The following is a 23079-nucleotide window of genomic DNA, read 5'->3' as shown; positions in this document are numbered from 1 at the left end:
TCAGTTGTTTTGGAATACTGCTCGCAGCTTCGTCGCTCGTATATCACGCCCACTCGCTTTCGCGTTCATCCCTACGGATTCAGAGGCGGTGGAGCGTTTTGAAACGTGGGGGGAAGGGGGGGCATCGTAATCCAAGCCAAGCGCATACCCGCGCCTTCCACCGCGGGAGTGCATTCCCCTACTCAAATTTACCAAAATGTCTTTAACCGAGTGTCCGTTGTGTCCGCAATCAAATTGTGGCAATGCATAACTTGGCAGTTCAGACAATCCTGCTTCATGGTGCTTTTTGGGTTGTTCTTTAGACGTCGCAGGGCAGAAATGTACGCTTTGAAGTCGCTGATGTCCTCTCCTAGTAGCGTTTTTGGGAATTCAGTTTCGTTGAAAGTCCCTCACCATATTATTCCACAAAGAACGATTCTGATAAAACGATTTGTGTTTCTACAAACCAATTTTATGCTGCACTAGCGATACTTTTGGCACTGAAATAAGAGGTGGGGGCGGGGGGGGGGGGATTTTAAAGCATAAAAGAGACTGCTTGCGTAACTGTTTTCAGATCTTTGCACATGTAGTAGGTAATTCAATTCAATTCTTTATTTCCAATATATTTATTCTTTTTTACAAAAAGTCAACTAAATCTGCTACAGAAGCTCATGTACATAATGGCAGGAGATCTCAGCCAGCTCTGCCGAGCTTTTCTAAGAACCGGGGGGGTACTCGACATAATTTCGGGTAGGGAGGTGCGGACCGGCCTCCTAAACCCTGACCCTGTTTAAGACACGAACCTCTGATTTTTCCACCATGTTTAAGACAGAATGCCAATTTTTGATACCCCGTCTAAGACATAAACAAGTACCTCACTGGCTTTGTTGTGATCGTGAATTAAGCTAAGTATCAATGCCGAAATCAACCTAAGTCAGCAATACGGAAGAATTTGTGAATATTCGGCTTGTTACACCTCTGCAGGCATATAAGCCTATCCTGTTTGACATTGGTCCATGCAAAGATACCCCGTTTTAGACAAAAAGGGGTTACCCTTTTACGCTTTTTCTTCTAATTTTCGTTCGCTGGCGAACGATGACTTGACATACACGCTATGAAAAAATAATGAAGTTTTTTTTAAGTTGATCAGGTATTCTTAAGTATGAGAAGATTTTGCTCTGTCGAAACAACTATAATAAGGAAGAGACCATTTAAAATTAGCTGACTGTGATCTTGCATATTATTGAAAATGAAAAATAAAGGGTGAAAATCTTCCAACTTCAAAGTTGTCATATTTGCAAACAATTTTATCTATTTAACTGAAATCTTCTCAGTCAGTCTGTTACAGACTGTTATTACATATTTGAGCCCTAAAAAGCTCCTAGCACTTATTCTCTTGATTGTTTAACTGCAAATAGTTAACTTTCATAGGTTAAATATTACCAAAAATGTACATTTATGACGTCATAACTCCATGGGGGTTCACCTATCAATCAAAATCTCATCAACAGTAGAAAGCAAATTCTGTGCTCTTAAAAACCATATATAGTTTACCATGCTTTCAACTGTGTGTTATGCTTCTGATACCAGTGAAAACAAACCTTCTTAGAAAAGTCCACAACAAAAAAACGGTTAAAAGGTTAATCGAAAATAATTACTAATATAACTTGGTAGATAAACATTAAAGTATGAATACATAAAGAGTGCCATTTGTTCAGTATATTTAACTCGTATATATTTTAGAATCTTTAACGATAGGAATAGTGGCCTAGATTTTTCTCTGTAATTAGTAGATACCAACTACCCCGACTACGATCTCGAATATGTCATATTAATTCGGTGGAATAACTCCCCCGAATGGTGATCGTTCGATTATAGAACACAAACTCACACTGACGCTATTAAAGTTCAAATGAACAGAAATTTCGATTTTTGTTATTTTTTGCCCATGTGTTTATTAAGAGCCAAGTAAACATTTCCCAAAGTTTCAAAGTAATCAGACATAGCGTCGCAGAGAAAATGCAAGTTGAAAAATGCTTTTTTAGGCCTTCATAATCGTAGAGTGCTCGGAAAAATTGTCGGAAAATTCTCGGAAATAAAAACTTGTGACGTCATAATTGGTGTTTTTGAAGACGACCGCAGACCGATTCCGCAGATTGCACCTTAAAATTTAAATAAATGTGTTTAGTGACATTTCAAGCAGTTATTTTGTTCTCAGTCGGCCGTTTTTCAGTTGATTGATTGATTGTTGGTTGTTGTTCAGAGAGGCGCATAGGTAGAATGCACGCTGGTATGAAAACAAATTAGGAATCTTTATTGTTCTCTCTCATTAGCATTTAACGTTAATGAGCAGAATTATCTGCACTTGCGTTAACTATGCACGTACGTTTTGAATCTTGGTACACTCAAAGCCGTTCTCTGCCGAACAACAACGTGAAATGACGAAATTCTGCATATTTTGGACAATTCAAAGTCAGCCACGACGGCTAATCTTTGGTTTTTCTTTTTTGGGGTTGAACGCTTTCTTTGAATATTCATGGGGAGCTAGTTCTAAAAGCGATAAATAAGCTGATATACGTCCGGAAAGTTGCGAGATTCTCACGTAAAATATAAATTCATTTTCCACCAGACGTTGCCGTTGACGTTGCCGTCGGTGCGGTCTGCGGAATCACTCTGCGGTCGTCTTCAAAAACACCAATTATGACGTCAAAAACTCGTTCCATTCCTTCCATTTCAGTGCGCAGTCATTCAAAAACGTTTTCGTGAAGCCTTCGGAAACCTTCGTTTTTTTTTGCTGTAATTCACGCTTGGCTTGTAAGGCTCGGAAAGCAAAACTCTTTTTTACTCAATAATGTAGTTTTGCGTTTGGTTGGTTAAAATGGCATTTGAATCTTTCATGGACCTTAACAATTCTTGACTATAAATCTAGTTCAGATTGAACATAAGACGGCTTAAACTCACGCGAGTACGTGCAGTTATAAACGTGCTAGACGTCTCATACCTTTGATTCTAATCTTATTATCAAGGCCCTGTATCATGTTCTCACAGGAACCATTGGAAATCACAATCAGTAGTATTTGAGAATAAAACGCAAGATTGTTATTATTATTGTAAGCATTACTTTAGTTATCATTCAAAGTTTAGACCGGTGAATACTGGTTCTACGACTTTCAGCTGCATTTATCAAAAAATCCCACATGCATTATGTACTTTCGGCAAGTATTTTACTCGTTTTTAATGAGTTTCGAAGTGTTTGTTCTCGTTCTGTGCAATCAACTTCTTCATTCCAAAACGTCTTGAACATATCATGATAAACCTTGGGGTTAAGGCATTCATTGTGCAGATCGTCGCAAACTTTACAAGCATCAAAACTGCCAATATGCTTATAAGCAAACTCCTGTTTCCAAGAGAAGTATTCATTGTATGAGTGTCATTTTTATCAAGGAACAAAAGTATTCTGCCAAAGCTTTCACAGACGGGAAGTCTTGCACACTTATAAATGACCCTTGTGGGACCACATCAGGTCCATAATAATCTTTGGCGAGTACAATTGGCACTGAATTCCTTCCGAGTGCAGTCCAGAATTTCTCGGTGATATAATCTGTGCAAACTCCATTTTCAAACGCTAGAAAAAATTTGTAGGGCCTGAAAAGATGGTCACAGTTGCTTGAACGCGAACACTGGTTGTCTTGTCCGTAGACAGAAGAACATTTACCATAAATATCAACTTTGATGTATTTTAGAAGTTCCTTGACATACTTTTCTCGTAACGTTCCACAGTGCGAAACAACCCATAACACAAATTTATTTTTGTCTGCTGCATAGTTAAATTCTGGTGGATTTCCGGCAGATGGCAAACGAAAATATCGACCATAAGGATAAGGAAAATCCGAATCCCTTTTGTAAGTAATTGTCCAATTAAAAAACCCATCGGGTACTGCAACGCCATGTAGAGAGTCACTCTTTGCAGTTTCATGGCATAAAAATGCCATTCGTTGACTGGGACACCGGTATTTGTGAATTTGTTGTAGCTCTTTAGTTCTGAGAAATCTTGGCATATCTCTACAGTGAAAAATAACCAGATCGCTTTTTCCTATATCGTATACATTGTAGGAGATTTTACATTTCTTTTCCGGGCAATAAGCATGAGGCAGATTAAGCTCCGTTGAATCGAAATCGGGCCAAGGTTTGAGCCCAAACCAAGGGGTGAAGAATAAGATCATCTTTGTGTCGTTGCTGTAGCACGTTCGATTTGGCGTCCTTTGTGTCCCGCGACAAATCCAAGGCTCGAAATGTCGATGTTCGGATACTTTATACTGGAACAATCTGATAGAGTAGACCATCCAAAGGAGAAATAAGCCTACCAAGATTGTTGCGCACATTCTCCGGTTGATTCTTTTCATAGTAGAACCGATGATTGCTGTTTCCAAAGACAGTATTGCGTTCACGGTTCTGGTAAACTTTGTTGTTGGTTTCGCCGAGTTTTGTTTTATCTCTCTCCTCGCTTTCTGTCTCTTCCCTCAGGTACTGTTACTCAACAACAAAAAGTACTCGTCTGGTTTTGTAGCTGCTTCCTACGGTTGCTTGGATATGACGTGTCCGCAGTTTTGAACGTCGTTTCTTCTTTTTCTTCAGGTATATATCCAGGATATACTTCTCGATCGCTGTATAAGCTGATAAATATATGCCAGACTGGTGTTTGCGTATGGCATTTCAGTACAAGGCTTATTCGCACTTCAGTTTACGCTGTTAGCTCAAAGAACTATTGAACCACAATGTCACGCGAGGTTAACAACTATTCATAGTCAGTTTGAATTGGTAATTAGCTGTACAAAAGACGTGCTCTGTGACCCTATGTGCAATCTGCCGCGCCAGCGAGCAGTTGGCTCCCCGCCAACCCTCTCTCCGTGAGGAAGTCAGGTTTTGACGTCTCTGCGGTCTACTCAGCGATCTAGTGAGCCTGCTTTGGGCTTGTTCCAGGCCGAGGCGATTCACCATAACTTATCTTCACCTCATCCATCTCATGAATAATAATAACCAGAGTAGAACTGAACACTGTCAGGGCCGTAACTAGCAAGAGGCAGGACGAGGCACTTGACTCGTCTAGATTTTTGCCCAAATTAAGAACAAAATATGTTTTGTTGGGAAAATAATGCACAGTTGAACAAGATTGAGTTTTCTCAAGAAATGCGTCATGAAAAACGTCTCTGAAAGAGTTTCGGAGCCTTTTGATTTCAAAATGTTCTGGAGGGCTTGCCCCCAGAACCCACGAGCAAGTTTTTGCCTCCTCTATGGCAAGGCTAAGAATTTCAGATAGGTCCGCGTGGCGTACAGATGGTCACTAGGGGCAGACGCCCGTCTCATCCTTTCGGTAAGTTTTTGTTTTGTAGGAAGGGTATTGAAGGTCACGCATTCTGATTGGCTTAGAACGGGTCATCTTTCATCAGCCACTTGAAATTGCCAGGATGGCGGAAGGGGCATGGGAAGGAGGGATTGTTTTCCTGGTAAGGGCTTTCTAAGTCACTTATTCTGTTTGGCCTACTACTATACGGCTCATCTCTAATCAACCACTTGGAATTGCTTAGATGATATTCGGAAGAGGGATTTTAATTACCTTGCGTAATATGCATTTTGTATGAACTGTTTAACTCAACAAAAAATCCTCGCTTAGAACACAAAACAAAATAGAATCGGACAGTTAGAAAGGACTGGTACAAGATATAAGCGAAAGAGACAAGTTATATTTCATGCGTTTTAGTGTAAGAAAGAAAACAGACATCAAAGCGGTGTAAACAATCAAGCAGCCTTTGGACCTTACTGGCGGCGAAGTATCGTATTCTTATGTCGGTTTTCACGCTTCAATATAACGCAAAAAAGGAAATAACGCTACTAGGCCCGTCTATAAAGCCACAGGGCTTCGTGATATAAAATTATTTTTTTGTAGCCATAAGTGTGTTTTGTTACTCCACTAATTTTATTGGGATTCACTTTAACGCTGCTCTTGCAAGAAAATTAAAGCAAACTTTTTAATAGAGATGAGGCAAGTTTCTGTTTGAAAGTAAACATGTGAATTATGTGTTCTGTAAGATGTTTCGTCTTACTTCAGCACCAGAACAATAGCTGAGAAGATACGTCAGCTATATTGTTTTGGTTTTGAGGTAAGACGAAACGTCTTAAATTGAGATTTTAGTTTCTTTTCTGTGTTCAAATTTACTGCTATAAAGAAGCTTCTATAAATTCTATTTTGCATATCAGTGTGATAAAGGTACTACCATTCTAAGGGAGGGTTCCGGAACCCCTCTTTCGCGTTTCAAATACCGTAAATGACATATTAAATTTTAGGGGTCCTAGCGGCGGCGTTAAATAGATATGGGGCGTTTATTAGAGAGAGGCGTTTATTTCACTTTAACTATAACAACGTCAACAAAACAAATATATGTTTAACGCATAGTTTGCTCGTTTCAGTCATTTCCGTGTTTATCCATAGTAGTATAGTAGGCAGCGAATTAGCCGCTTTCTTGCGGTGCAATTTCATTAGCGTGCGGCTGAATAAATTAACTTGAATGACGTTATAGACACATGAATAAAATGCGGTAGATTTAATTAAATTGTGGGTGTATTATTTTTATCCTGGTTGGTATGACCAGTTTGACAGGATTTACAGTAGCGGTTTAACGTATTGCGCTTTTTTTTCATTTTATTTAAAATCACTGAACCATACAGACTAATTATGCAAGCCTCTTTTTGCATTAAAGGGATACTCTACACCACATTTCAACTTTTGCTAAAAATGTAGCATATGCACTACAAAACCAATTGAGAAACAAAAAAACTGGGTAAAATAAATTCTTATGCCTGAAAATTACGCCAGAAAAGCGAAATTTCACTCAATTTGAGGACCGGAAGTGAAACGGTCGACTTTGTGGACACGTGATGTATGACGTAGAAAGGAGAACTCGACAAGGTCTTTGCGTGTCTATGATAAAGTAATCATATGGAATCAGGGGAGTCGAGTAGTTCTTCTTCTCGTTCTTCTGAAGTAAGCCAGGAGGATTCTACCAAAGAAATGTCACAGGAAAGCTGTCAGGGGACTCAGCCGTACCTGTTCGAACCTTACGACAGTGAAACTAGCCCAGATAGAGATACCACAAATTCGAACAAATGAATCCGATGAAGGACAATTTGCGATTGCAAAACAGACTGGTGAGCGATCAATCTTCTTCTTTATATTGTGAGATCTTTTCGTTACAACCCGTAATTTTGTAACAAGATTTCATAAGCGAATGAATAAGCTCAACGTTACAATAAAGTTTCCTGCTCATATTCCTTTTGTTGTGAATTATTCTGTGTATTTTCGTGTGCGTGTCGATGTTTAATATTTTCCCGGTGAGAGTGCGTTTGTATTGTTTACATCTACATGTGATTCGATTTTTTAGGTGCGATTATATGCACATATTTCGATCGGAGATTTTAGGTGACAGTGTGGAAACTGCTAGAGACTTGATCAAGTTGTAGAGTGCGCGCATTTGGTGGGCCGTAATTGACTGCGTCGTGACCGAAAAACAGCAACATGATAGTTGCGCAATAGTATATACGTAGAGAAGCCAAACTTGCCTTCAGCGCTACAGCTGCTTCGAAATTATACAGAAACGTTTTCACTGTATTCTGGGTTTGGGTGGCCAACCTCTACAATTATAGACAATATTTCCTCTGCATAAACTGCCGATTGTAACCCCTTGTTATTATCTTCACCTGAAGTCGACTGCAATCCTTCTTTCTGTGTATGTTCCGCGGGGATATTAAAATAGAACAAGAACATTGAGAAGCTTGAGAAGCTTAAAATCGGGCGCTTTGCCTTGAAAGGCAGGGTTCAGTACAGCAGAAACCACGAAGCAGTTACTTAAGTAGCACTCAGTCCGACTGGGTTTGTGTAAGTCACGGGGCTTGCATGAGCTGTATTAGTGTGCATAACATAATATCTAGAACGTTGTCGAGATTGCATTATTACTTAATGACATGATGGTTTCAATTTATAAATGTATTTCGCACAATACAAATAAATGATTGAAGTAGACGACTAGAAAATGTAAAGTTTTAAGACTTAGCAAAGTGCAGTGTATTGGTAATACTGTAAGGTGCGGTTTCACCTGAAGGTCGTGTGCTTTTCGGTATTTTCCAGCCATTGCACTTTGATGGGACAGTACTACAACTGTTTACCGGGGAACTACTATTGTCAAGAAAATGATCACAACTTGTTGATAAATGATTGGAAATTTGTTTCATACCATTACTGTAATAGCAATTGATGAAGGATTTTAGTCCTGAACCAAAGTATAAGGACTGGGAAATACTGAAACCCATTATCAGCCACCTTAAACGGAAATATCTTGTTGGTGTTTCAAGGAATCCAAGGAAACTTCACTCATCCCATGTATCTATGTATTGCGGTATTTTGTAATTTTTTGAGTGATTTTTGGGGATGTTTGGCAGGTGATAGTTTTTTTTTAAAGAATTAGTAAAATTTAGACAACTAAGAAATATTGAAAATTTAATGTGAATTTAACATTGGAATTTGAAGTTAGAAATTGGCAGACGGACACCAAACAGTCCCGTGACATCCTGGAGTGTTTTTGCATGGGGGTCAACTGTGTGATGATGTTTCCATTTTTGTCTTCAATCCCCACTGATAAAGAACTGTTGTTGGTGTTATGTTGGTGTTATCACATGTCAAGCCTTTAACAAGGTAGAAAAGAACACAAGGATTTAAATTATTCTGGTGCTCAATTTTTGCGTAACTAAAATTAATGTTACTCAAATTCCTGATGGATTCTGTCTTAAACTGTTACGAGCTTAGTATTTCCAAATTATTGCATGTCAATGTAAGGCAAGACAAGACATGCCTTGGTTCTTATGTAATTCTCTTAAAAAGATATAAAATATTGACTATAATTTTTTCTGTGCTATGGTAATTCACAGTGGGGTGGTCTTGATGTGTCTTTAACTTGTGGTATATTATTTTTTTTTTCTACATGGCAGTGTGCAACTGTAACAGGCTACCAGAGACAACGAGGTGTAATAACTGTGGCCAGTGCTTCATTGGAAGACAACAACCTCTATGTCAAATGCACAAAAATACTATACATTTAATGGACTTGACCCTCTGCGTCTTTTGTAAACAGAAACTGTAAAGAAAGACTGAAAGAGGACTTGTTGGTGAAATTGGTTTGCATCAACAACTATTTTTTATAACGTTTCTTAAAATATATACTTTGCATATGGTTGTACCAGAAGTACATGATCTAGAAGTCGACATCTCTGGTAATGGGTCTTGTGCTATCGGATTTGCGTGTGTGCTATTTTTAGAACAGGCCTCGCGCGCGAGACGCGCGAGAAAATTACGTAGACGGCTTTTGGCGCGAACTAGTAACCAATCGCGTAAAAGTATTTTTTACAGCGCGCCTTTGATTGGTTGAACAAATTTTTGAAGTTGAGCAAGAAGAGCCGAACTGCTGAAAACAAGCGAACGGCACCACGAAATTTCTTACTGTTCAAGTTGTTGTTTATCAAAATGTGCATTTAGTGAGGATTTAAACCTACCGGATACGAATCACTGGTCTCCTCTTCTGTCGATGATTACAGCATTGAAGTCGCTAAAAACATTGGAGCATCCGGTAGAATGTGTTGTGTTTTGGACCCAGAGTAGAGTAGGCAGCGAGCGTAAAAGAACCGACTGCTTCGACTGCTCAAATTCAAAATGTAAAGACACTTCAGATGAATGGAACTCAAGAGAAAAAGACGGCTATTACATATTGGAGATGCCTTTTTACATCTTGGTACAGGTTTATTGCTATTGTAGAAAAGTCCGGCTGTCCCTGAAGTGGTTAAAATCGAGCGCATCGACTGTCAGATACACTGAAAGTGCGAACACCAGTTTGATCCATGCATGTGACAACAACTTTCTGCTTCACGATTAAGCCCTTTTTCGAAGCCTAAAAGGACAGGACGGCTACACAAGAGAAAGAAAAATTTTGGTGACTATTTCTGTGGTTCTAAAGGTGTCTTTGGAGTCCTTATGCGTGCAGAGCGGTGAAAGCACAATATTTCTGAACTCAAACAATTGTAAGGGAAGCCCGAGTACCGCATTTTAGAAATGCATGCCGTTTGCCTTTCGGATTCGGAAAATGGAGGTTCTTTTCGAGAAGTAAATCTGAGAACTTTAATTTAAGGTAATGTACTTGTTTATATATAAATGAAAATGCGAGTTAAATTCACTGAACGATCATGTTTTCATTCATGCTTTTCCAATATACCTCAAAGTGTACAGTTAGTTGGCGCCGCAAATAAATAAATTATAAATTTTCTATTTGTTGTTCAGTAATTAAGCTTAAATACGACGAAACTTTATACTTTCCATATGAATGTTTAAGGTACTTATGTTCATAACTCTCTCGTTAAAATACAAATATTCTGCATGTTTGTTTTGGGAGGTCGCTTATGGAAACCGGCGACCGGTTGTCTTTTCACTTGCCTACAAACTTCAAATTTCAACACTGTCAGACGGTTATAAATTAAAATCAAAATTTAAGAGTAATACGACTGTCAAAACGCTAGAGTTAAAAAAATAATGGCCAATGAAAATAATGTGTTTTCAATTGTTGTATCGCTCGCTTTTCGAAAATATTCCCAAACAATTTTTAGTTGGCAGTTTTAATATCGAAATTCAGAGAACGAGTATTCCAAACGAGCTTCAAGTCGTGGTTGTTTTTGTAGCTCAGGAGCAAAACAATATTATTTTGTTGATGTAAAGACGTTCAGCAAAGCGAAACATACTTTCTTTAACCAAAAACTAAATATTTTATTCTACCAAAGGTTTCGTTTTCTACGGTTTTTGTTCCCCCTTCGAGCGCGCATAATTTGCTTGTGTAATATTAAATTCAAGGCCAGCCCAGTCCTCGAAATACAGTACCGTAAATGATCTAATAAACGCCCGGGGCGTCTATTAAATTTTAGGTGTCCTACAGGGGGCGTTAAATAGATATGAGGCGTTTATTAGAGGGAGGCGTTTATTTCAAATTAACTAAAACAACGTCTACAAAACAAATAAGACACGAAGTTTGCCGGCGCGGAGTAAAACAGAAAACAGAGTTTGTGAGTAGGAGTCTAATCTATTCTGCGCTAATGCAAAGCTTGGAGATGCCGTTCATATTCGATATCGATGTTTTCACCGACATCGGGGTCAACCATGTTGGTCTCGTGGGCCTCTTCGATGTTCGAATCAAGCAAAAACCTAAATAAATTGCGTGATTTTACTCTATGGAGCGTTACCTTGGTTTCTGAGGCGATCTTTGGAGGGGGCGTCTATTAGACACGGGGCGTTTATTAGAGAGAGGCGTCTAATACAAACTTTATACCTCAGGGGGGGGGGGCGTTTATTAGATACGAGGCGTTTATTTGAGAGAGGGCGTTTATTAGATCATTTACGGTATGCCAAAACTCCCCGCTCTCTAAAGATAAGTCCTTGACGGTTCTTGTCGTTTTTCGGTGCCTATTCATCTTCGGCATCTTTCTCATCCACCTCTCGTTCTGTCCTGTGTCTGTCATCACACGAAAGAAAAGCTGATTCTCAAAAAATCTGCCACAAAAGGAAATTGACAAAAACAATATGAAAACCATATATCGAAAGTTTCTTATTCTAAAATTTTATCATACGTCTTAATTCAGAGCTACAAAGAAGTTCCTCCTTTTGAGTTATTGATACTGTTCTTACAGTACCTCTTTCCACTAGCGAAATTTTACAAAATTCCTTCGCGGCGAAAAGGTAGCGCGAATCCAGAACAGACTCCAATCGAGAGTGGGTTAATTCTAGATTACTATTAATTAACTATTACAACATTCATTTTTAAAATAGTTTCCCAAGCCGACTAAGCTAACTAAACGTCGAGTATATCTTTCAGTAAACAAAACATGCCGTTATGACGCCGGAAATCCAGCTCACGCATACTATACCCCGTGACTCACGCAAACCTCCGACTTACGTGCTACTACAGTCATTCCTTTCTAAACATTTTTTTTTTGACCACCACCGTACCTTTCTACCCAAAAAACTCATGAAACCGCCCGGTTTTAACCTGTTTTAACCTTTCAAAAATTAGAGCGTTCGAAACTAAATAAGATCCGTAATCACAAACAACATACAGCCGTTTACCAGCACTCTTTAAAACTCCTGAAACCCTTCAAAATCAGGCAAAATAAATCTTTGAAATAACCTTTATCAATGTTTCTTATTTTTTATTCAGTTCTATAAAATGCCTTTCATACACTACTGTCAAACAAAAATTTCAATTTCCTCAAAGTTTCAAGACAAAAGAATAACAAATATTTCGTGCACAATGTAATTTGATTAAGCCAATATTATCACGTCTAAAAATACTTCAAGCAATTCAGTGAAAACCCGTTTTTTTTTCGTATCAACGAAAACCACTTTCGAATAATCAATACATGAAAATAACAATAAGATCAAAAGGAAGAAAGGAACCTTTCTAATTATTTGAAGACTTTCAAAGCCGTGATATTATGCATCCAAACCGCGATAAAATTTAATTACAACAAAATCCAAGTTCTCATTTTGAAGTCCATTTTTTTCAGTTGATACCTTTATCCAACTTGTGAAAAATTCCATTCAAGTTCCTATTAATACTGTACATTCCCAATGTTTTGCTCAGGTCTTCAGAAGCGTCTTACTAACCAAATCTAAAATAATTCCAAAACATGCTGTACAAACATTCTACTCTTTGTGACAAACGACTTGACGACCAATTGTTCAGAAATGAAAATCGACACAGTTCTTGCTAAATAAAAAAAAAAGTTTTACGGCGGAGTCAGGCTCAAAAAATATACCGCAAGATCACACCCCCATTCATAGTCAGAAACCAGCAAACCATCTAGTTTGCTAAAAAAAACACTGCGTGACATCAATGACGTTACCTTTTTCATTTACAAAAATAACTTTAACTTGTCAAAGTAAGTGCAATTTCACAATAGTGAATATCAGTACAGTATGGGGCCCAGTTCTCGGCCGGGTCCAGTTCTCGGCCACTTTGTGTTTAACGCGTTTTTTCACACTCCAGTTGAATTAAAAGAAAAAGGTATTTCCTTCAAACGATAGACTGATTCATGTGCTTTAAGTATCTTGAGTTTGATCGTTCAATTCGATATAGAAAGCTCACACGTCGAGTTTACGCGGAGGTAGGTGAATTTGCATTCCCGAAAAATTTGTTTGTTTACGGCTCCTTAAAATTCATGGATGTAGTTAAATTCGTATTTTATCCAAAAGCCCCCACCATACGAGCTAATTTTTGGCATGTGAAACGTAGAATAATTCAGCTTTCTGCTTTAGTTAACTTTTCGTTGAACCGTTGTATTTTTTGGTCTTAATTTACTTCGAAATTTTTTCTTGCGACGTTTGCGTATTTGCCAGTTCTCGGCCACCCTGCTCGCTATCACAGCTTAGCGCTTGGTTTTTAATATAATTTCATCTGCTGCTGCCAGAATGAAAGAAATAAATGTTTTAAAAATAAAGTTCAATCTTATCTCTAAGTTTTGAGCTGACTCTTGTCTTGTCTATTATTTCTACAACACCTAAATCTTTCAAGACCTTTTCACTGCAAAATAAACCATCTAAATGCACGGGTCACACAATGCGGTTTTGCCAGAACCTGCACATAGGCAACTAGGCGCGTTAAAATCCTTCTTTTCTAAAGTAAAACAAAGCCTCATAAAAATAATTTGGGATCGATATAACATAAATAGGTTTACAGAGTGATTTTATGACTGTGAAAATTAATTGAGCATTTTTTTTACAGATAATTACGCACAAGCTTTTTAGTGGCCGAGAACTGGGCCAAGGTGGCCGAGAACTGGGCCCACAAATGGAGCTTTTATTTTTATTATTGCTCGGGCAAATTAATTTTTGACCGGTCGATAGCTTTACACCAAAAAGCTGAATAATGTAGCTAGCTCTGGGAGAAATTTCAAGTTCCTGCGGTTCTTCTGAGGTAAGAAATACAAGTTTACGTCAAAAGTGGCCGAGAACTGGGCCCCATACTGTACTTTGCCCCGTAAGCTTTTTTCTCTGTCCTTCCGCCGAAGCAAAAAAACACAACCTGATTACACATTAACCCAAAAGTCGACCAAGTGTGCCTGCAACGATTTCCTGTCAAAACTAAAATGAAAACCATTGCGGTATGCGTCACCCGTAGCGGTTTTGTAGCAACCCCCAGCTATCCCCGTCTTTTTGGCCGCGCCAGGAGACTACGCTCTAGGACGACCAAAGGGTAAACTATAAATCGGCCACGCCCGATTAATAAGACAGATAAGCATAATTCTGAACGAAGTTTGCGAACAAATTTCCCCCGCTTTAAATTTATAGTGACAAGTTTTAATTTCTTTTCAAACTTACCCTAGTAGCTTTTTGTTTATTATGATAAAGCTCTTCGTAGCGGCTTTGTATGTGCTTAGAGACCTTTTTATGGCACGGCGCCATCGTCGGGAGAGAAGATGTTTATATCGCATTCTCGCTGTTTCTTTGTGTCTGGAGGACCACACTTGTGAAGGCCTACTCCATTCTTGTGCGTGTTAGTACATCCACCAGCTATACAGCCATGTGGCATTTCAGGGGCATTAAAATAACGTGCGCTACATCCTAAATTCCCAGGTAAATAGTGTTGTACATGCACGCGGCCGAGGTCGCGTCGAACTGTTTGGGCTGGTATAAATAAGTTTTCACATATAATGGGCACACAACAATACTGCTGTTCAATAAACTCTATTTTACTTTATTGGTTAAATCAACGTCTTCATATACATGTTGATAGCTAACTTACACACGTGAATATACTTTCGATACAAAGAATCTTTGGATTACCATGCAGCGATTTAACTTGCAAAATAGTGTGGAAAAATTTATTTACGAGAGCAGAATCCGACGCCAAAATTATTCACAGAGAGAAACTAGTTCTTCTATGGTATTTAAAATGAAAGGGTTGACTATATTTTGGCACTACATACGACATGGAGAGCTTTATTATAGCTCAGCAGATCTTCCATAGCGTCAAGAAATCTTATCGGTGAGATTTTGCGAGTTCTCTCTTCTACGTCACTTCCGGTTCTTGAGCAAGAGCCAAAGCTCAAGCCGCAAGTCAAGAAACATTCCCCATTTGGAGGAAAACTAGGAAGATTGACCGCTTATAACTTTTCAATATCTTTTATTTGGGTTATAAGCTATCAATTTTTAAAATATTGTTCTGGGGTATAGAGTATCCCTTTAATCAAAAACAGCCGACATTATTGTTTTCGAACAATGGTTTTTAAACTACTCGATACGCTTGAGTGAACTCAATGATAAAAAGCGCTAACAAAAATGTCCTAGGCAAAAACGTTTGTAAAATTATATCTCCTTCACCGCCACAATTCTGTTGTTTTCCTCCACCACCACCACCACCACCATGTGTCTATGACGTCATTCACGTTAATTTATTCTTCGCCGCACGTTCATGAGATTCCAACGCAAAAAAGCGGCTAATTTGGTGCCTTCTATACTACTATCCTTTTTCAGCATTTTAAAACCGTTCAAAAACCAACAGTAGTTTCTTTTCAAACGAAAAACCAAGAGGCTCGATGTGTTAAGATAACCTGGAAATTTTAGTGAACTTGCCGGGCCAGTGTACACATGTACAGGTGTATCTTAAGTCTCGTCAGAGCTCATTTTTTCAACAAACATTGCACAGCTCGATCCTTTGAGTTTTCCGTTCATATTTGTAAGTTTCCTCCTCGTACATGATTTTCCACGGAAGTTTGCCAGCTGACCTTATTTTTCTTAATGAAGTTATATTGCTGTTCATTCAAGGGTTGCTCTTAGTAAGTTGGCTAAGAAAACCAATTCTAGAAATCGTAATAAGCTGTTCACTTTTAATTACCTATGTTTGTTTTAGCTTAATGTAAGTTCGTTATTCTTATTTCAAAGTTGCCATTTTTAATATAAGTTCTCGCTTTGAATTTGTACACTTCCTCCTGTTGATATAAGTTCGGTCTTGTAATTGCGATCGTTTCCTTCTTTATTGTATTCAATAGAAGGCTTTTGTTCACATTGTAAACACCTAACTTGTAGCAACGATATATAAGGAGCTACGTTGTAAAGAACTATCGAACATCGGTGATTACATCGACGGTGTGATTGCATCAGTGGTCACATTGACAGTTGTGATTACATCCTCGAGTAATAAACCTCCAAAACACAGTGCCAAAGGATAAACCTTTCGTCACAACAGCCTTTAATACCCAATATCTCTTGCGATATTTTTGTCTTCCCTTACGTCTTTGCCGTAGGTAAAAAGAGAGAAGGAAACCCTTGTCTACAGCAGGTGCCATTACTTTGGCGGCAGGCAAATCAAGTTTATACCCGCGATCTCCTTGCTTTTTGGCGCCAAAATTCAGGATGGCGGACATTAACGTACGTACGTTCAACGCACTGAAAAAACGAAACGCGTTTTTATAACTTTTTAAGCGACAGTGAAAATTTTCCAACGTACGATTTTAAAAGCACGTTTTAGGAACGTTAATATTACGCGACAGTGGAAATCCTCCTTCGCTCGGAAGGGGTAAAATCGCAGGAATTTGATTTTAGAGTAGCATATTAAGATCCCTCTAGGTCACCAGATGGGAGGACGGTAAACCAGATTGACCATGTCTTAGTGAATGGACGCATGAGAACATCAATCCTTGACACCAGAGTTACGAGGAGCAGACGCATACAGTGACCACTACCGTGTGAGAACCAGAATAAGATTGAAGTTGGCAAGGACTGAGGGGAAAAAGATAGCAAGGGAAAGGTTTGACGTATGCAAGCTGCAAATTGAAGAGATCAGGAGGAGATATAACATTGAGATGAGGAACAGGTTTGAAGCCCTAGGAGATATAGAGGAGCCGGAGGAAGAGCACGATTTGATTTTGGCAACGTATAGAGATGCTGCAAAGAAAGTTATCGGGAGGTCTGATAAGCAGAGCAAACCATGGATAGGTGACAAAACGTGGGAAAAGATCAAGGAGAGGAAAGAGGCAAAAAATGAAACTGGAGGGTGCTAGAACGGAACGACTAAAACAGAGAAGGGAAGAGTAGTATAATGCGAAGGACAAAGAAGTGAAACGGAGTGCTTGGGAGGCTAAGAGGAATTGGAGAGAGAAGAGGGCTGCAGCAGCAGTACAAGCCGCGGAGGGAACGGCGGAGATAACAAGTAGGAGTGAAAGACAAACATGGAGTGCTTAAGACAGAAATGCAAGAGAGGCTGTACAGATGGGTAGAGCACTTTAGTGAAATATTAAACAGAGATGACCCAGTGAATCCTGTGGAAGAGGATGAGATTGAAGAACCGGAAGAGATCGGGGAAATAGATTTAGGAAGTTGGCGATTACCAGAGGTTAAGGACGCACTAAAGGGGACAAAGCCTGGGAAAGCGCCTGGAGTAGATGAAGTGGGCCCAGAGTTATTGAGAGCGGACATGGAAGACACTGTACATAGGCTAACTACATGCTATAACCGGCTTTGGGAGACTGAGAGGTGGCCAGAAATGTAGAAGAAGGGACGTGTTTTCAAGATATTTAAGAAAGGTGGTTTGCGGGATTGTAACAACTGGAGAGGACCTTACTATGCGTCATTAGTAAGATATTCCGTAGGATGCTGCTAGAGCGAATCAAGAGTGGTGTAGACGAGAAGCTTCGAAAGGAGCAGGCTGGGCTTAGATCAAAGAGTAGTACAACTAAACAGAATATGTTAAGAAACATCTTGGATCACGCAAAAGAGTGGAGGACGGGTCTATATGTGCACTTTGTAGATTTTGAAAAGGCCTTTGATTCGGTACACAGAGAAAGCCTATGGAACATCATGAAAAGCTATGGGATACCACACAAGATGGTGAGAGTGATCGCACGCATATACGATTACCAGGACTTCGAGTGTGCAGTTGTTGATGGAAGTGAGACATCAGAATGGTTCTAGATCAAGTCTGGAGTAAAGCAGGGGTATGTGATGCCAGGATTCTTATTCTAATTGGCCTTGGATTGGACCATCAGGGAGGCAACAGCAGACAAGAGAAGAGCAATACGGTGGAATTTCACAACGGTGCTGGAGGACCTTGACTTTGCAGACGATATTGCACTACTGTCATCCAAGATTAGCGACTTGCAAGAAAAGACTGGGAGATTGGCAGTGGAAGCAGCCAGAGTAGGCCTCAAACTTTATGCAAGAAAGTGTAAGACACCGAGGACTGACCCATAATGTTCGTTTAATAAAATATATACTATTTACAAGGCTAAAAAAGTTAAAAGTTGTAAAATTAAAATGTTTAAAACCACACGCAAACAGCCGAAAACGTTTGGTTTTAACATTTTAATTTTACAACTTTTAACTTTTTTGGCCTTGTAAATAGTATATACCGAGGACTGCGTTTGCTCATAGTTCGGAGATCATCGTAGTTAATGGTGAGGAAGTAGAGGACGTTGAGGAGTTTGCATACGTAGGTGCTACAGTAAACAAAGAAGGAGGAGGCAGTAAAGATATTACGAACCGACTGCAGAAGGCACGTGGTGCATTTCAGAGACTAGGGAAAGTATGGCAGCCAGAGGAATAGGAAGGAGAACCAAGATACGCCTATTCAAGACTTTAGTTCGACCGGTCCTGCTTTATGGCTGTGAAACATGGAAGATCACTAAAGCTGATGAACGAAAACTGAACAGTTTCCAATGTCAGTGTCTGAGACCGATCAAAGAATTACAAACAAGAGAGTGGTAGAAATGGCAGAGGTCAATGACATAAGCTGCGGAGTACGACGAAGAAGGTGGAACGGGCTGGGACACATACCTAGGAGAGAGGGTGCGAACGACTGCTTCACAGTATTGGGAAGGACACCAGAAGGTCGAAGAGCGAGAGGGAGGCCAAAGACAACTTAGAGAAGAACGGTGGAGAAGAAAAGAAACGAGGCGGGGTGGACAAGCTGGAAAGTAGCCAAAGCGGTGGCACGGAAGTGTTGGTCAGGAAGCGGGACGGCCTTATGCGCCTACTGGCGCAATGAGTCATGATGATGATGATGATGATGATGATATTAAAGGCCTGGCTAAACTAGGAAACATTGTTGCGGAAACATTGTTGCGGACGGAAATGTTTCCCAGTTTAGCCACCCGGGAAACATATTTTTCGGAAACAAATTTTGCTTCACGGAAACAAAAAATGTTTCTGCCTCAAGTCAAAAACATTTTTGCTTCCCGGACACAAATTTTGCTCCCGAAACATATGTTGCCCAGTTTAGCCACCCTGGAAACAATGTTCAACTTGACTAGTTCATGCGCATGCTTGACAGTTTGTTCCCGGAACATTGTTTCCTAGTTTAGCCACCCGGGCAGCAAAACATTTTCCTTGCTCCCCGCTAATTTAGCCACCTAGGAAACATGACAAGGAACAATGTTTCGGCAACAATGTTTCCTAGTTTAGCCAGGCCTTAAGATCACTGATGCGCGCGACAAAACAGCTGACAGAAGCTATTTTCTTCTGTTTAAAACCCAGCCATATAGCTCATGTAGGAAGTATAGAGGACCCTTATTTTGTGCATCGATTTCCTTGGACAGTATAACAAGAAAAGTATGAACTGCAATCACTTATGAGGAAAGTGATCCAGTTTTGGTAAGCCTGGTTCTCATATAATCGCCCCGATCGTTTTTATCGCCTATGTCGCTTCAAAAAGTTTTCTTGCGATAGGGGCGATTATATGAATCGCCGGTGTTCTATCCTTCTAGCTTCTCTTTCCCTGTTTCGCCGTAAAACAGCAATATATAACTGACGAAATAGGAGGCCACGAGTTTTGCTCTTTCATTGAAGGCTGTCATTGTGTTCGATCTAGGACTCAAATGATTGTTTTTCGTGGGTCTTCGCTCATACCAGGCGATCGGGACGATCATATGAGAACCCCCGATCGCTTCCAATCGCTTCGATCGCCTTTGATCGTCTCAGTTTTTGCAAACGATCGATGCTGTCAGTATGCAATAGAAACGATCGGGGCGAACATATAAGAATCAGGCTTAAAAGTGCGTAACTGTTTTCAGATCTTTGTCTGAAGCTCCTGTCTTTGTACAATTTTCACACCGAACCATTAGCAATCAAAAATCAGTAGTATTTGAGAAATAACACGCAAGTTTGTTATTGTTATTGTAAGCATTACTTTAGTTATCATTCAGAGTTTAGACTGGTAGAAATTGGTTCTACGGCTTCACATGCATTATTTTAACTGGTACTTTTAGCAGGTAATTAACTAAAACCACCCGTTATAAATGAGTTTCGACAGTGTTTGTTCTCGTTCTGTGCAATCAACTTCTTCATTCCAAAAAGTCTTGAACATATCATGATAAACTTTGGGTTTAAGGCATTCATTGTGCAGAGCGTCACAAACTTTACAAGCATCAAAACTGTTAACCTGCTCATAGGCAAATTCCTGTTTCCAAGAGAAGTATTCATTGTATGCAGTGTCGTTTTTATCAAGGAACAACAAGTATTCTGCCAAAGCTTTCACAGACGGGAAGTCATCCACACTTATAAATGACCCTGGTGGAACCACATCAGGTCCATAATAATCTTTGGCGAGTACAATGGGCACTGAATTCCTTCCGAGTGCAGTCCAGAATTTCTCGGTGATATAATCAGTGCAAACTCCATTCTCAAAAGCCAGAAAAAATTTGTAAGGCCTGAAAAGATGGTCACAGCTGCTTGAACGCGGACACTGGTTGTCTTGTCCATAGACAGAAGAACATTTACCATAAATATCAACTTTGATGTATTTTAAAAGTTCCTTGACATACTTTTCTCGAAACGTTCCACAGTGTGAAACAACCCATAACACAAATTTATTTTTGTCCGCTGCATAATTAATTAATTCTGGTGGATTTCCGGCAGATGGCAAACGAAAATATCGGCCATAAGGAAAATGAAAATCCGAATCCCTTTTGAAAGTAATTGTCCAATTAAAAAACCCAACGGGTACTGCAACGTCGTGTAAAGAATCAGTCATTGCAGTTTCATGGCATAAAAATGCCATTCGTTGACTGGGACACCGGTATTTGTGAATTTGTTGTAGCTCTTTAGTTCTGACAAATCTTGGCATATCTGTACAGTGAAAAATAACCAGATCGCTTTTTCCTATATCGTATACATTGTAGGAGATTTTACATTTCTTTTCTGGGCAATCAGCATGAGGCAGATTGAGTTCCGTTGAATCGAAATCGGGCCAAGGTTTGCGCCCAAACCAAGGGGTGAAGAATAAGATCATCTTTGTTTCGTTGTTGTAGCACGTTCGATTTGGCGTCCTTTCCGTTTCGCTACAAATCCAAGGCTCAAAATGTCGATAATATACTTCATACTGGAACAATCTGATAGAGTAGAACATCAAAAGAAGAAATAAGCCTACCAAGATTGTTGTGCGAATTCTCCGGTTGATACTTGTCATAGCAGAGTTGATGATTGCCGTTTTCAAAAGAAAGTATTTCGTTTACAGTTATGTAAACTTTGAAGCGTAATTTGCATTTGAAATGAGTTGAGTCTCACCGAGATTTGTTTTCTCTCTCTCGCTCTTTGTTTCTTCCCTTAGATACTGTCACTCAACAACAAAAGCATTCGTCGTATTTTGCTGATGTTGTAGCTGCTAGCTGCGGTTGCTTGGATGCAGCGTGCCTGAAGTTTTGAACTTTGTTTCTTCTTTTTCTTCAAGTGTTCAGGGTATGTAAATGAAGTGGAGCTCAATCGCTGTACATTGTATAAACTGTTCGCGGAGTTAATAAATACATTACCACTTGATAAATATTTGCCAGACTGGTGTTTGCATATGACACTTTAGTAGTACAAGGCTTATTGGCACTTCAGTTTTATACGCTGTTAGCTCAAAGAACTATTGAACCTAAGTCACACAAGGCTGTATTCAGAGTGAGTGAGTCAGTTTGAATTGGTAATAAGCTGTACAAAAGACTTGCTCTATGTACACTACCCCCCAGCGAGCAGTTGGCACGCCGCCTAAACCTCCCTAGCCCTTGTGAGGAAGTCAGGTTTATAAAAGTCTCTGCGATCTACCCGGCGATCTACTGAGCCTGGTTTGGGCTTGTTCCAGGCCAGAGCGATTTCCCGTATGATTATCTACATCTCACGAATAACAATAACCTGGGAAGAACTGGCCACCTGGCTCCGTTTTTTAAATAGGTCCGCATGGCGTACAGATGATCACTGCATACGCTTTATTATAAAATCATTTTTTGTAGCCGTGTGTTTCGTTACTCCACTTATTTTTTGGGATTCACTTTTACGCGCTGCTCTTGCAAGAAAAAGCAAGAAAACTAAAGAAAACTTTTTATTAGAGATTGAGGTAAGTTTCTGTTTGAAAGTAGAGATTTTCATGTGAATTATTTGTTTTCTGTTCAAATTTACTGCTAGCGAGAAGCTTTTATAAATTTTATTCCCTATGCAAAATTGGTTGTCATTCATTTCTTTTGTTTGGTCAAGTTTCAGAAAATGTTGATGGTGACACTGGAAAGTAAATGGAATAAAATGCTAAACTGAGAAGTTTCAGTGTTTTTGGTTAAAAGTCTGCAGATTTGTGACTTGTTCAATTTTAAGAGATTTGATGGAAAAAGCCGCCCTGGCCTGCCTAGCCTCGTTTTCATGTTTTTGGCCATATAAATGCCCCTGTAACTTCCCGTTAGACAAAACTATAGCCTTGAAACTTCATTCATTGATTTACTTTGACTTGATCTTTAAGTAAAAATGATTTAATTTTGTTGACAAATGATTCTTCTGGAAGCTGAAAGTCAACGGCAGCCATATTTGCATTGCGCAGGAGCCCATGAACAGGTGATGGGCTCCTGCATTGGGTCTATATCAGTGCGATAAAGCTACTACCTCCCCAGGGGAGGGTCCCTGGGGTTCCAGAACCCACTCATTGAGTTTCAAATATTGCAAATGATAAGATTTGAGAACAGAATCGTCAGGCAAATCAAGAAAAAGCAGAGTTGAAATGAGAA

The 23079-nt window shown here is 39.5% G+C and overlaps 3 protein-coding genes across 3 annotated transcripts; 1 reads left to right on the top strand and 2 right to left on the bottom strand.

Annotated features, from left to right (window-relative positions):
• Positions 1 to 2923: 2923 nt before the first annotated feature.
• Positions 2924 to 4435, bottom strand: LOC144663497 (glycoprotein 3-alpha-L-fucosyltransferase A-like). Its single transcript, XM_078524466.1, is given in 3 exon segments — positions 2924 to 3405; positions 3408 to 3431; positions 3434 to 4435. Coding segments are annotated over 3 exon segments (1197 nt in total). The 5' UTR covers positions 4383 to 4435; the 3' UTR covers positions 2924 to 3181.
• A 13272-nt stretch (positions 4436 to 17707) lies between these two features.
• LOC144664104 (uncharacterized) lies at positions 17708 to 18659 on the top strand. The gene is made up of 3 exons (XM_078525232.1): positions 17708 to 18021; positions 18103 to 18253; positions 18459 to 18659. The coding sequence occupies exons 1-3, from the start codon at positions 17708 to 17710 to the stop codon at positions 18657 to 18659; spliced, it is 666 nt and encodes a 221-aa protein (XP_078381358.1).
• A 1635-nt stretch (positions 18660 to 20294) lies between these two features.
• LOC144662420 (glycoprotein 3-alpha-L-fucosyltransferase A-like) lies at positions 20295 to 21960 on the bottom strand. Its single transcript, XM_078523221.1, has one exon. It carries the CDS (start codon positions 21516 to 21518, stop codon positions 20331 to 20333), a length of 1188 nt encoding a protein of 395 aa, XP_078379347.1. The 5' UTR covers positions 21519 to 21960; the 3' UTR covers positions 20295 to 20330.
• Between the last annotated feature and the right edge of the window lie 1119 nt (positions 21961 to 23079).

This window comes from Oculina patagonica, chromosome 8, assembly GCF_052425735.1.
Source record: "Oculina patagonica isolate OP01 chromosome 8, crgOcupat, whole genome shotgun sequence".
NCBI lineage: Eukaryota > Metazoa > Cnidaria > Anthozoa > Scleractinia > Oculinidae > Oculina > Oculina patagonica.
This window is presented reverse-complemented; position numbering and strand designations above follow the sequence as displayed.

Excerpts from the sequence above, each read along its gene's own strand:
- LOC144664104 (XM_078525232.1), top strand. The coding sequence starts at position 17,708 with ATGCTGCTAGAGCGAATCAAGAGTGGTGTAGACGAGAAGCTTCGAAAG. Across the intron at positions 18,022-18,102 it reads GGAAGTGAGACATCAGAATG|GGAGGCAACAGCAGACAAGA; the intron begins GTTCTAGATCAA and ends TTGGACCATCAG. Across the intron at positions 18,254-18,458 it reads TGGCAGTGGAAGCAGCCAGA|TATATACCGAGGACTGCGTT; the intron begins GTAGGCCTCAAA and ends CCTTGTAAATAG.
- LOC144662420 (XM_078523221.1), bottom strand. The coding sequence starts at position 21,518 with ATGACAAGTATCAACCGGAGAATTCGCACAACAATCTTGGTAGGCTTA.